General features: G+C 43.2%; 1 protein-coding gene across 1 annotated transcript in view; it reads left to right on the top strand.

Moving 5' to 3' along the window:
* SORCS3 (sortilin related VPS10 domain containing receptor 3) overlaps window positions 1–13,991 on the top strand; it is a 309,773-nt gene that overhangs the window by 132,007 nt on the left and 163,775 nt on the right. Inside the window, exon 3 of the mRNA XM_075757979.1 lies at window positions 13,257–13,356. Within this exon, the coding sequence (XP_075614094.1) occupies window positions 13,257–13,356 (100 nt within the window). The remainder of the gene's footprint in view (window positions 1–13,256; window positions 13,357–13,991) is intronic.

Genomic DNA, 13,991 nt, shown 5'->3' with positions numbered 1-13,991 from the left:
GTTCTCCTCTGTCCTCAGAGTAAAACCTGTACAGATGTGCACAGACAAGTCTGCAGAACTGGCCCTGTGCTGAGTGGTTGATCAGATCCTTGTTGATTGCAGGGGGCTTGCTTTCAGAGCGTTACTATTCAGCCTGCAGGAAGATTCATTCCCAGAATGTTAAAGCTGATGTTAAAACAAACCACGTGCCTTCTGGTAAGGCTGCTAAAAAGGATAAGGAAATGGCCAATGATGAGCTGCCACTACTTCCTAATTAATCACAGGATATTGCAATCTATCTGCTAAAAGATGGGCAACCCTTTATGCTGACATTATCCCTGGGGTCTTAATGGTGCCCTCCAGGAATGTAGTATCATGCTTCATTTTCTCATTGACTTTTGAAGTATCAGGTTGACTAGAGTGAAGGAAAAAAAAGTCATTTCTCCCCTGGTCTAAATAATATCACTGAAAGAACTTAAGTGCCACTGCTTTAAAACTGTCCAGGGGCTGTGAATGAACCATTCTGGGTTAGAATACAGTTAAAGATACGCTGCACAATTTAATGAGTTCTGCTCTAATTTTTTTTTGAAGCATGGAGAGTGCTGTCAGAAACAGGAGCAACAGTTGGTTTGTTAACAGGCAGATATCCTGAGTGGGACTGGAGCCTGAGTTCAAGTAGAAAGCATGGCCAAGGGCCCAAAACATACTGAGTCATAGACTTGAATGCTAGGCTAGACAATTAAGTTGATGTACTCTGAGCTCTGGCATAGCACAGGGCGTAGGACCTCACGCAGTAAGTCTAATCCATCTGTCATGGCTGAGAAAGTGTGGATCTCAGTTTACAGTTTGAAATGTCTGCATCTGTGTGAACCTTTGTGGGAGATGCCATACTCCAACCTAGGTGACTGGAACAACAGCAAAATAGGTCACCATGTGTAACTGGCAAAGAAGATCACAGCCACGCAGAAAGTCTGTGGCAAAGTAGGAACCTGGCAGGTCTCAGAAGATACCTTCCAATGCCTTTAGTACAACAGAATTCTTTCTTCAGTGAACCTCACAGCCTGCATCTTGAATGTTTGTGTTTGATCCTTGTCACAGGTAGTTAAATCATCGTTAGATCCAAAGACATAAAGAAAATCCATGGTGTGTCTAGAAAAAGGACTTTAGCATCTTGGATTATGGACAACTTTCCCCTTCCATTTGCCTTGATAATATGCAGGGTGCTTAGCTCTTCATAAACTCCATTTAGGTAAAAGTCATGACTTCAGTATAAATAAGAACCACGTTTTCAGCACGCTACTTAGGAGCAAAGGCATAAAGGATATTTATCCTTGCATTTCAGGGCCTAAGCAAAAATATTCCTTATCTAATACCTGGAGGAAATGTCATTCTTGCAGTGTAGTACTGGAGCTAATTCTCAGTTTGAAAAAGTTTGTTGGCTCTTTCTGACTACTTGTTGAGACAGCCTGTCAAGCTAGAGAGATGCCTGGTCTCTTCCAGTGCTTCCTTTTCTTTCCCTGCTTCTTAGCCTATCTTCCCTCATGAGCTTGAAGAGGATGTGCATTTCCTGGTGCTCTGTGTACTATTCCTTCATTAAAATGACAATCACCCAGCTGTCTCCTGGGGGACTTGCTGAAGCTGATTGACTTTTCAAGCTGTTCCCACTTTATTGATTTTCTGTCTGAAAAAAATTCCAACAGGTTTATTCTCCCAAGACAAAGTGTTTTGTGTTAGATGAGCTTCTGAGTGCAAAAAAATGACAGGAAAAGGAGGCTTTTCTGGGGTAAAATTAAGCTTAAACCAACTGTGGCTTGAAAGATATTAGGCAGTGAGGTCTTAGGGCACGATAGTACAGGGGTGATCAGTTGTGTGCTTCCTGAGCTGCCCACAACTCACAAGCAGTTGGTGGGGAAGAGGGAGATCCCCACGTTGAGCATGTGCTCTGTGAATCACAATAATTTATTAACCTTGATAATAAACAGCAAGCTTACTTCTTTGGAAAGTCTGTGTAGACAAAAGCTTAGACCGCAGCGTCTGCATTTTGAAGACATGCTAACTAGACTGGAGGGTGATAATCCTCATGGTCAGAGAATTAGTAAGACTCACACTAAACCAGTGCTAGTATGAAATACCTATATGCAGTGTAGCCCTGGACTTAACTGTATCATGGGACGCTTAATCCAGCTGCTGATCTGACTGTTGCCCAAGCCAAGAAACTGCATAACAGATGACTGGCTTCTTCCATTTTTGTACTTATGTCCCGGTCCTTATATTTCTCAACTGAAATTCTCTGCTTTGAGAAACTAGGAGAGGATGGAGTGGTATAACCAGACTGTCTGGATGAGAAAGGAAGAGAGTCACTTGGGACCATTCTGAGCACCCTTAGCTTATTGCCGAGGGACCCAGCCGTATAACCAAGCCACCCTGCAAAGCAAGTGGTGCAGCCTGCATAAAGGCATTGTCAGCTGTGTAATCCAGCCTGAGAGCTCCTCCTGCGTTGTGAATTATGATGCCTGTGTTATGAGATGCTCAGAAACGTTAGCCTCTGGTTCAGAAGGCTGGGAGGGTTTGCAGGCCCTGTCATGGATATTTCAGTGGTAACTGGAATGGGTAAGGTTCAAAGGATTCAGGAATGGGCTGATTTTGTTTTATTTGTCTTATTGAAAGAGAGCTTGTGCTGGAGACTGTTCTGGTGGGAAACTGTCATTGCAAAAAACCTACTCAGAGCAATATTAGTGTGAGACTTATTTGTGTTCTTTTATGGTTCCAAATCCTCTTTGCTTTTACAAAAAACAAACTTGCACTATTTAGGTTTAAACTTCTGAAGTTTCTTAGAGATACAGAATTCTCACAAATGCAAAATTGTGAAATGCTTGCAAAATGCTAACATCCTCTTGTTAATGTTATTATTAGTTTGTATGTTTATAGATATACATGTATACATGGGCCCTGATCTCTATGTGTAGATCTGCCAATATTATTCATTCATCTGGATGTAATAGGACCACATTGACTTAAACTAATTGGGGTGGTGGTTTTTTTGGTTTTTGTTTTTGTGGTTTTTTTTGTTTTTTTTTTTGAAACCATAAGAGCCAGTTGTTTCCTGTGAAGCTAAGTTAACTAAATGGGAAACTGGCATGCTGAGGAGCCTTGCCTGGGGTCAGACAGGATTTCTGTGGCATTTATGGTCAGGTTGTGTGGGTGTGCTGCTGGGGGCAGTAACCTTTGTGGGCCACAGGTGGGGGAGCTGCAGGTAGACATAAGGCTTGTGAAGAGGGGTCAGCTGAGGTAGGAAATGGAATGTGTTGCAGGCTGACTGTAAAAGTTGGTTTGGGAATTGTCTGCGATTTTTAATATCTGTGTCTAAGGAACTGCACTAATCTACCTCCATCACTTCCCTCCTTTTTAACTGCATTAGTTTTGCAAAGATTTGCTGATAGTTTGAGAAAGTTAACATTCCTTGTGTTACATTAGAGATGACTCAGGCTCATCTAATGTCCCCACAGTATTGCCTACCACTGATCCCAAAACAGGCAGACGGTGTGTCAAAGGCAAGTTTCTGGTAACCTCTGGCCACAGCCACTGTCCCAGAGGGTGTGAGTGGACACAGATGTTGGTAGCCTCAGCTGAGAAACTGAGGTTTGAGTCACCTCTCCCCCTCTCTTAGAAGGCTGAGGTACCTACTGTCAGGGTATTTTGTATTGTCCAAAGCGTGCTTTTATTCTCTGAGTGGTTGGGAGGACGACTTTGTCCTCCACATCTAGCACAGAAATACAGAGTTTAGTGATGGGGCAGTTCCATAGTCTTCCCTCAACATTTTATTCAATACACATTTAAGGGGAGTTCCATTTTAAATGCATCTAATACCATGGATGTTAAATTGAACCTCTTCAATTGCTTCAGAACATCCTACATTCAAAGCACTTGCTTTTTGCTACAAAATAATGCAAATTAAAATTATTAGCTGCTTAAGAGAATCATTAGAGAAGATTTTTAGCTATAGTAATAAAAGTAGAAAAGGGCTGGGGAAGGGCCTTGTTTCTAATTAGTAATCTAATTAATATCTGATTAATTAATGAGGCTTTGTCATCAAAGCTGCCTTTTATCTTTGAGGCTATTACTGTCCTGTAGACAAAATTTCTTGAATACGTCTTGATAAGGCCATCTCTGCTGAGTCAGTCAAGTGGTTGGAATCAAATCAGTGTGCTGCCTTATCAGGGATGCATAAAACACCTCTTTGGAAAATTAGAATACATCAGAATCAAGAACACGATAAATATGTCAGATCTTTTAGACAGTACAAATGGAAAGTAAGTAATGATGAGGTGTAGTTCTTCAGAGCCATACGAAAGTAGAGCTATATGAAAGTAATGCTTTTACATAGATTTCACAGTAGTGAAATGACCAGAGCAGAAAAAGGAGAGGCCTCCCTGAAGCCAGACTTAGCTCCAGATTGCCCTGTTTCATGGCAGCTGAACTGTGTCTTGGGTGGTGTCTGCAGGGATGTGATGTCCTAGTCTCAGGTCAAAAGCAGTAAAATCATGATTCTGATGTCCTTGCTGAGGCTGCTGATGTGGATATTACATGATGCCTGTATAGCTTTCATGTTTGTGCTTCTGTGAGGTATGGTTTCTACCAGTGGGCATCGACTTTGCCTGGCCACAATAAGGATTGCAAGCAGGTCATCGATGGGGCAAGCATGCAATGAAGGGAAGTGCTTATCCCAGCTTTAGAGGAGAAGCCATTTCACGTTTCCTCAGGTCTTTCTTTGTATTCTTGATTCTGCCAGCAACCACTGGGAAATCCGTATCATATTTCTCTTCTTGTCTCTGCTCTCTTCACTTTGTAATGCTATAGAGTGTGCATGGCACAGTGGAGTCCTGATATTGTTTGGTATCTACTTTTGGTAGTAATTCTCGTACGTATCCCCACAGAATAACAACATTTAAAACATAGAGCACTGGCTCATTACAACAAATTATGAACTTTTGATCTCAGGCAGGATGACTGAGGTCCTTCCCTTCATTCGTACTGCCAGCTCAGTGCATGAACTTTTCTAATCCTTTTAGTGTGAGATACACCTTGCCTTGTTCTAGCCATCTAACAGTTGAATGTATGTGTTGGTTGCTCTGGTCTCCCTTTACACTGAAGGAAGACACCTTAATTTGGGGTGGTTCTGCAGATTATTTTAGATCTGAAACTACTTCTGCCTTTCCACAGAAATGGTGTATCTGGAAGTAAGGGAAGGCCTGAGTGCAGAAGAGAGGGGTTTGGGAAAGGACAGCCCAGCTGCTGATGGTGAATGCTATTTAGGTACCTGATGGCACGTTGTTCTGGGTAGTCAGTGATTGCTGGGGATATCCAAAGTACTACTGTGTTCCTACAGGACAAGTACAACAACAGTCATGCAAACATATGGCTTTCAAGTCAGTCCTCACCATCCCTGTAGCCTAAATATAAAACCTACATCTTCAGAGGCTGTTCATGCCAATCTGAGTAGTCATCTCTACTAAGGAATGACTGGTGTGAACAGTCCCCCTGCCTTGTGGGATGGTGATCAAATGAAATGCTGATGAACAGTCAGCCACTGGAAATGTGACTGATACTCACATCTCCTGTGCTTTACTGTCCATAAATCCAGAGGTGGAATATTCTGTATCCTTTTGTCCAGCCTCTGAGACATCCAGAGTCCTCCCAAAGGCTCATATTGAACAAATAAGAGAGGATACCTTTCCTGTCAAGAATAGAGAAGAATCTGCAAGAAAAAAGAAGAGTAAGCCAACATTCCTAGTTCGTTCCTATCTCCTTCATTTTGAACTGCGAATCACAATGACTAATGCATCATGGCAGCTCATTTTGCCTTGCCAGTCTCTACTGTACATTATAAATAGAAATTTATCAACAAAGGTCATCTTCAAGTCTTTCGGACGTTTGGTGATGGGAATTGTCACTAATCAAAAAAGAAAGGGAGTGGAGGAACGGTGCTGGTATCATAATAGAAATTGGGATTAGTATTCTGCTGTTTAGATGACATGCAGACTAAAAGGAAAATATTAATTTTCCAAGAGAAATTACCAAAACTATGATCTACTTGAGCTTCTCTTTCTGTAATGGGATCTCTGGTTTTAGGTAGTTTTGAAACTGTGGAACTGAAAGTCCCCTAGAACTGATGGGTTATGGTTCTGGTAGTATTGAGGATATAAAACCTTGTGTATGATGGTAGAAAGTGGTTTTATTTAGGTGTTTGTAAATGCTCTGGGGTTTTGTTGATATACTTGGATAGTTGGTTTTTTCAAGAAAGATCTGTTAAATATTGGTCTCTGAGGCGTCCATGACAAAAGATGTAATTGGACTAGAAAGAGTAGTCATAGAATGATCAGAGATATGAATAGGTTGTACGAGGAGTGGCTAAATAAACAGGGAGTCTTCAGACTGGAAAAAAAAAATCTGCGGGGAATATGACAACAATCAGTGAAATCACAAATGGCAGGATGGAGCTCCGTGATTTCATTCTTGTGAAGTGGTAGCAGTGGGCTGTGGATTATATTATGAAGTTAAGAGGGAGCATCTCTTTGTACAGCACACAGTTGTGGTGTTTATTAACATGCGATAATGAAGTTGCCAAGTTTCTCTGTGGAATTTGACAGATTTATGAAACTAAAAAGCCCACTGGTGGCTCTGGCACACAAAGGCATCATCTTCAATTTTAGGATATTGCTGTAGGCTGGGAAACTATACCAGAAAGCAGTAACACATGCTTTCTCAGTTTCTGTTCACTTCCACAGACTTCCATTGTCGTCCTTACTTTTCTTTAGTGGGATGGGTACAAAGGGATGCAGTTGTTTCTCTTTGTAGTTGTAAAATATTCTTTGTGTTTATTACAGTCACTATAAAATCATGGTTGGGTAAAAGCAAGCTCTCAGCACAGCAGATGTTGTGCTCTGCTAAGTGAAAGATTGACAGAGTACAGATATTTGGGTTTCCTTGGTTAGTAAGTAGGCACAGCCCAACATGGCTGTTGGTGTATTTGTTTCTTTGGACTATTTGTTAGTGTTTGGTTTTTTGTTTTGTTTGTCTTGTGGTGGTTTGGTTTTTTTTGTTCACCCCACCCCCCCCCCAAAAAAAAAACCCCACAACCAAACAAAAAAAACCAACCCCAAAACCCCCAACCTTTGTGTGTGACCAGGTCAGCCAGACACCTTTGCACTAAGAGTGGATCTTACTGGGAACTGTCTCATTGTAAGTGAAATTAGGCTGCACTGTCATAGGCAGGGAGCTGGACCTAGGCTCTCCTGGTTGCCTTGAGGTTGGGAATGAAATAGTCCTGGAGAGGCAGAGGAGGAGAGCCTGGGGAGCTGGGCTAGCAGCGACGAGTGGCACCATGTCTGCTGCTTCTGGGGGAGCATTGCCAGGCTTGCACCCATCCCCTGTCTTGGCAGTGGTCACCCTGCCTTTCCAGAGCTGCAGCTGTGGCCGGAATAGCTGCAGGGCCAACTCTGTGTTTCTGTCCCAGGCATTTGGCTGCCCAAGGCAGACTGACTTTGGCCTTATAAGCAGCCCTAAGCCCTCTCTGTTGTAACTAAATATCGAAATGGCTTTGGGAGCGGAGGATGTTTAGCCACCGAGATCCATAGTCACCAAAAGCCAGGAACTAGTCTAAGAAGTACAACAAGGAAGAAAAGGAATAATCTCACAAAGTTCAGAGAAGCAAGGCCAGAGCATGCTAAATGACTGAAATCCTTTCGAAGAGGAGCAGCCTGCAGCCCTGCCTGTAAGTTCGCGGGACCAGCTTCCCACATTTGGTGCAAAGCAGTGTGGTGGGGTCAGTGGTGAGCCAGCTTTTGGCTGAGTCCCCAGCCACTTACGGTGCCTCGGGCAGCTGGCCAAAGGGGTTTACAGTTGGGGCTACCGCAGGGGGTGGTCAAGCTGGACTCTGACTCAGTCGGAGTCTCTTCTCTGTGTGCCACAGCTTCAGAAAGGCCTTTATCTCAGGGACGGTAATTTGAGGGGGAGGAAGGGAGAGACGGAAGCAAATTGTTTCAGAAGCAATGGAAGTTTGGCAGCCTGACTTCTTGTGTTGTGCAGTTGGGTTCTTTGTAGTGTATTAATATGTGAGCTGCGTTTGAATGTTTTCCTGCAGCTGGATGTTCAGAGAGATGTGCCTGCTCTCGTGCCTCATGGGATTTGGTTTCATGCTGCAGCTTTTCTCTGAGTGCTAATAAGTTTGCTCTCCTTTTGCTAGCTGCTGGTTTTCATGAAACTTCTAGAAACTTTGTTCCTCTTGGGTTTTTTGTTTCTCTGTCAAACTGGGAGAAAATTGGCCAATGGGTAAAAACAAGAAGTTGTTTGGGGGGTATGGGGAGACAGGCACACTGCAGGCAGTCAGTTTGCAGGCACATGAGAAGACAAGCAAATGTTAATCTGGGCTGCGTGTGTTCCTGTTGCTCTCTGAAGTGCACAGGGAATCGGGATATTCTGCTCATTTAAGTGGAGCTGTGCCCCGATGCAGTTCTCAGTGTGGGGCTGCGGGTGTATGTGTAGTGGGACTCCGATCTGGAGATGAATACATAAGCTTTAGTATCTTAGGAAGACGGCTGAGAATCTAAAATCAAAACCATACCTGCTCCTTCTCCAGACACAGTCAGGGAGAGTCACGGGCGCCGAGGAGAAACCCCCTGACAGGAGAGTTGGTGGCACACGTACACTCCAGGAGATTGACTTGTCCCTCCCAGCCATCCAGTGCCAGAATTTGCAGCTCTCTTTCTCATGAGACACCGATACATATTTTATAGCCTATCTCAGTAGCTGAGACTGCAAACAAATAAAGCTTCCTTTTTATGCCTGACAGAGCCCTGAGATGGAAACCATTCGAGAGGAGGACTCCTCTGAAAGCTCTTAGGTGGCATTCTCTCTGCCTCTCCACACCTCTGCTTCATATCCCTGGGATGAGCAAGTCTTACCACAATATAAAGTCTGCTGGCTCAGGCCTGTTTGTTGGATTCACAGGGAAGCTCAGGCTCAGACCTACAGGAACAAGATGGATTTTGTTAGCTGTCAGTGCATTGAGTTATGACCGGTATTGGTAGAGAGAAGCTTCTCTGCCTGGCTGTGCCCCCTGAGCCCTGCTCTGCCAAGGCGGTGGGACATCACTTGCAGCAATGGTTACAACACGTTGCAGGCTGTCAGGGGAGGGCAGTGGAATCAAGCAGGTGATTTTCTTTCCCACCTGTTTATAATAGAATATGATTATGGAATAACTTGCGGTCTCCCAAAAAATTAATCACATTATAAACCTTGCTTTTCCAAAGGGAATATGTAGAATTTGGTGCCACAGTCTGTTCAGGGAAAGCCCACGTTTATTCATATATATGAGTATGACACTTGTGTTGCACCAGATTGAGTCTTTCTTCATGTTAACCAAGACTAGCAAAAGGATTTTTCCTCATGGTTGGTAGGAACTGCTAGTTGTAAAAACCAAAAAGCTGAACTGGAGTAGACAAAGATCCATTCAAGACTGGACTACCCCTTGACTTTTATTGCTTTTCACTGTGCAGCCTTTCTTGGGGTATTATTGCCAGCACCTTGGTTTGCAGGATGGAAAGCGGGATAGAGGGGACAATAAAATGCTGTAAGATCAATGTATAAGGACATGTGGGACAAAACGCAAGGACTGAGTTTTTACAGGCTTTGTATATATAGCCAGAGTTCATTCCACATTCTAATAGTTTCTGTGCTACCAGTGGTGTAATGAGGTGCAACAATTTGTTTTTTGAAAGCAATCTGCAAATACCAATTTGAGGCTGACAGCAGTAACAGCTGTTCAAGATGATGACACTCCAGTGATGGCTTTAATGGAGCAACCCAGAGGAGAACCAGCTAGGCAGGATCAGTTGGCCATAAAAGGCCCAACCAAAGTTAAAGCAGGCATTTGGTGTGTGACTCATGGAAAGGATCTTTTGTATCACTGAGTCTTTTGTCATTTTGAGACAACTACAGTCTTTCTTCCCCTCCACTCCTTTAATAATGTGTTTTGAAGTGCATCCTATTCTGGCCAGAGGAATGGGAGAAAACATGGTATCCAGTTTGCTTGTAGTGTCAAGCAACTGTAAGGACACGTGGGCTAGTTAATTTGCAGTTAGAAGTCTTTGACTGCAAAGATAAGTAATTAGTAAAGGTGAAGGGCTCAAGTTAGGATTAAAAGCTGAGCCAGAACTGTTCTATTCCACCTGTGGGTCACATCTCTTCAAATGTTCAGGCTTGGGTTGCTAAATTAGGCAGCCAACTTTTTTTTTTTTTTTCTTGTAAATACTTGTTTTCAAATTAGGCAGTTTGGTGGAAGGAGTTTAGCAGGTTTGAGTATCGAGCCATACACTAGGTGATTATAGAAGCTGAAATGGCTACTTGTAGATGCCCGCTTTTGAAAAAATGAACAATTACCTATGCAAGCTTTCAGTTTCTTCATCTCTAGAAAAGAGATAATATTTCCCAGTATGGCCCTTGGGACTTTGTTAGTTTGAATGGATTAACACGAGACAAAAAGCTTCTGATTCTTTGGATGGGAAAGTGCTATGGAAATACACTATATTATTGTGATATCCTTTGAGATGTTTCTGTGAAGCCGGTGGTGACTGTCATGATAATAAAGAAAGCCTTAGAGAAGCTAACGAAATAATGATCCTACTTCCTTTCTAGCTATTCTTTGAAAGGGCAAATGCAATGAGTGATAATGGTTTAATGAGAGAGAGTCATTAGGGCATCCAGCCTGCATCTTTAGAAGTGCAAAGCATTTTGGGAGATCTGAAAATGATTCGGAGAACAAAACCAAAGTAGCTCTGTCAGAATATTAAACTGTTATTTGTATTCTCTTTGAATGCTGATTGAAACCAGTGATCTCTTCCCTGGCTGGTACATGTGTAGTCACGAATGTGGCTTGTTCGGAGCTTCAGTGCTGTTGGAAGGGTGAGATCAAGGAAGTACCTCGGTGCTTGCCCTCTGTGCATTACCCTCTGCTTAGAGCTTAGTGTTACTTGAGGATTCCTGACCTGTTGAATTTACATGTATAGGAGGCCTTGTGTAGTGGAATTAATTGGCCTGGATTATTCAGTTTAGTTAATCGAGCTGCTTCAGTTTCAAGCTTGGCTGGAGGGGGAAAGCTGCTAGGTTTTTTGTGTGGTGTTGATAGCTAGCGAGACAAGAGCTTCAGATTCTTTGGGTTGGAAAGTGCTATGGAAATATAGTACATTATTGCCATATCCTTTGGGAAGTCTCTGTGAAGCCCAGCGAGTATCAATACTATGCATTAGTACAAAAGAGTATTAAATGTAAATAGAGCTAGTATCAGTTCTATTTTAGTATGAAAGGGCTAAACCAGAACACAAGGAAGTTGTTTAAGACTCGAAGCACCCCTGACTGGGAGCCTTGGGCTGCTGGGTACAGTGGCCCTGTTCACTGTGATGCCAGAAGTGACGTGGGCTATTTCTGTGCCAGACAGACAAGGAGCAGAGGATTGGTCTCAAGCAGAACCACAAAGCTGCAGATGCTGGAGGCTTGCTGAACATAAAAAATCAGAAAATTACTAGAGCTAGTTACTGGGAAAGGCACTGGATTGCTACGTGTTCTCTAATCATCTGTTTAGTAAAGAGCATGATTAGAGAGGCAGGCAGGGGCCATGAATTCTCATCTTAATGAAACCATAGGTATGTCCAGGTAAGCTTTTTGTGAGGGTCTTTCCTTGTCCACCTGATAAGGATTGTGTTTGCTTTGTCCATACAATAGAAGCTGTGTAGGGTCAGGAGCCAGGCTCTCCCCACTGTTTGAATGGGGTGGGTGGGCTTTTCATGCAGGTTGTGACACGCCTCCTAAAGCAAGCTGGTGCTGGCTACTCTTCAGGTGTGGGATCCTGTAGCTGTTGATTTGTTCTGGTGAGAAAAGTCTTGTTTGTTAGGAAAATCAGAGTACAAAAACAGCAGAGAAACAAGCAGGGCAGAGTGAGGATTCAAACATGCCCACAAATGAGGAGGAGGAAGCTACAGAAAACCCTCTGTGACGAAGCAGCCCTTTTCCCCAGTCACGAATGGGTAATGCCACCCCCAGATCATCTGCTCCTCCGGGTGGGATTTGCTAGTGTAGGGGTCTGAATCTGTCTCTGTAACTCAGAAAAATTAAATGCCTGGCACAAAGTAGGATGGGGGTGTCTAAGGACTCAAGATGCCAGTTTAGGTACATTTTTATCTAGACATGAGTTCAGCTGTTACAATTCTGAGCCACATTTGGATCCCCATCTCCAAGTCAAAATTCAGCCTACTTAAATAAAACTGTTGTTGATGGGTTTAATTTGGATTCTTCTGTTGTATTTGTCTGAAAAGAGAATTTGTGCGAAGTGTGCTGCTGAGATCAGAGTCCTCCCATGTAGATATCATTTGCAATCCCACACTGGCACGTGAGAGCAGAGCCTACCCCAAAGTCCATCTTCGTGGTTGCACCACAGCTCCTCAGACGTACAGGATCAATTGATGCAGAGACAGACCCTGCCCCAAAGTACTCAAGTTTTCTCTTTTCTGCTGGCCACCCTGAATGAAACTCAAAACCTTGAGTTTTAAGGGTGTCGTGGTTTAACCCCAGCTGGTAACTGAGCACCACGCAGATGCTCGCTCACCCCTCTCCACCCCCAGTGGGATGGGGAGAAGAATGGAAAAAAAACTCCTAGGTTGAGATAAAGACAGGTTAATAACATAACAAAGGAAGATGATGTTGATTATAATATTATTAATAATAATAGCAACAGTAATAGTACATAAAAAGTGATGTACAAATGCAATTGCTCACCACTTGCAGGAAAAAACCCCCGATGCCCAGTCTGTTTCCGAGCAGCGATCCCGCCTCCCAGCTAGCTTCCTCAGTTACATATATCTGGAGCATGATGCTATATGGTATGGGATATCCCTTTGGCCAGTCTGGGTCAGCTGTCCTGGCTGTGCTCTCCCAGCTTTTTGTGCACCTGGCAGGGCGTGGGAAGCTGAAAAGTCCTTGACTTGGTGTAAACACTACAACTACCTAGCAACAGCTAAAACAGTGTGTTATCAACATTATTCTCATACTAAATCCAAAACACAGCACTATACTGGCTGCTAGAAAGAGAATTAACTCTATCCCAGCTGAAACCAGGGCAAAGGGTAATAATGCTCCAGCTGTAGTTTTGAGCATCTGATCAGACAGTCATTTCCTTCCCCTGAGCTCTAACCACCACGTAAACTCTTTTTGTCTCCTCTTTTCTCCAGGTCAACAGACTATGGCACTACCTATGAAAAGCTAAATGACAAAGTAGGCCTGAAGACTGTGCTGAGCTACCTTTATGTCAGTCCCACTAACAAGAGGAAGGTAAGGGAAAGCCATTGAGCTGGTAGCTATAGAAACAAAATTACGGCATTCTGCTCATTCTGAGAGGAATCCTAAAGTGAAATTTGTTGATAATTCATAAGAGCTTGAATTTCCTGTCTAAGTTACACTAGTGCAATTCCATGGAATCCAGTAGAATTATGCCTGGTTTTGTGATAGAGATGGAGTCCTTAATCTCCTGCTGAATGTGTTAGGGAAATAAAAGGGTTGTTTTTATTTATTTCTGACTGTTAAACCTTTAAGGAAGCTGAACTCACACAAATGTTTCTGGGATTCTTGCTTACACTGGCTTTGGCTAATACACCTCTCCCTGCCTTCTCTGTCTCATTATTATTAGAAATACTGAGTAAAAGGCATTTATTTCTGCATTTGACTCTCCTCCTCTATGCTTTCCCTAGCTAGAAGTTGGAGGTAAAGATGTAAATGACATTTTCATTGGTTACATCATGTAAGGGGGCTGAAAACAGAATGCCTGGGAGAGTGGGTGGGAGACCTAAGATTTGATTTGAATGTGTAGGAGAGAAGATGAGGTCATAGCTTTCAAACCCCCTGCTCACGCTTCCCACGTGATGCAATTAGGGCTGCAGCTGGCTCACAGAGCGCAGCCCAGGAGTTAC

The sequence above is a fragment of the Balearica regulorum genome, chromosome 7 (assembly GCF_011004875.1).
Source record: "Balearica regulorum gibbericeps isolate bBalReg1 chromosome 7, bBalReg1.pri, whole genome shotgun sequence".
In the NCBI taxonomy this organism is placed as follows: Eukaryota; Metazoa; Chordata; class Aves; order Gruiformes; family Gruidae; genus Balearica; species Balearica regulorum.
This window is presented reverse-complemented; position numbering and strand designations above follow the sequence as displayed.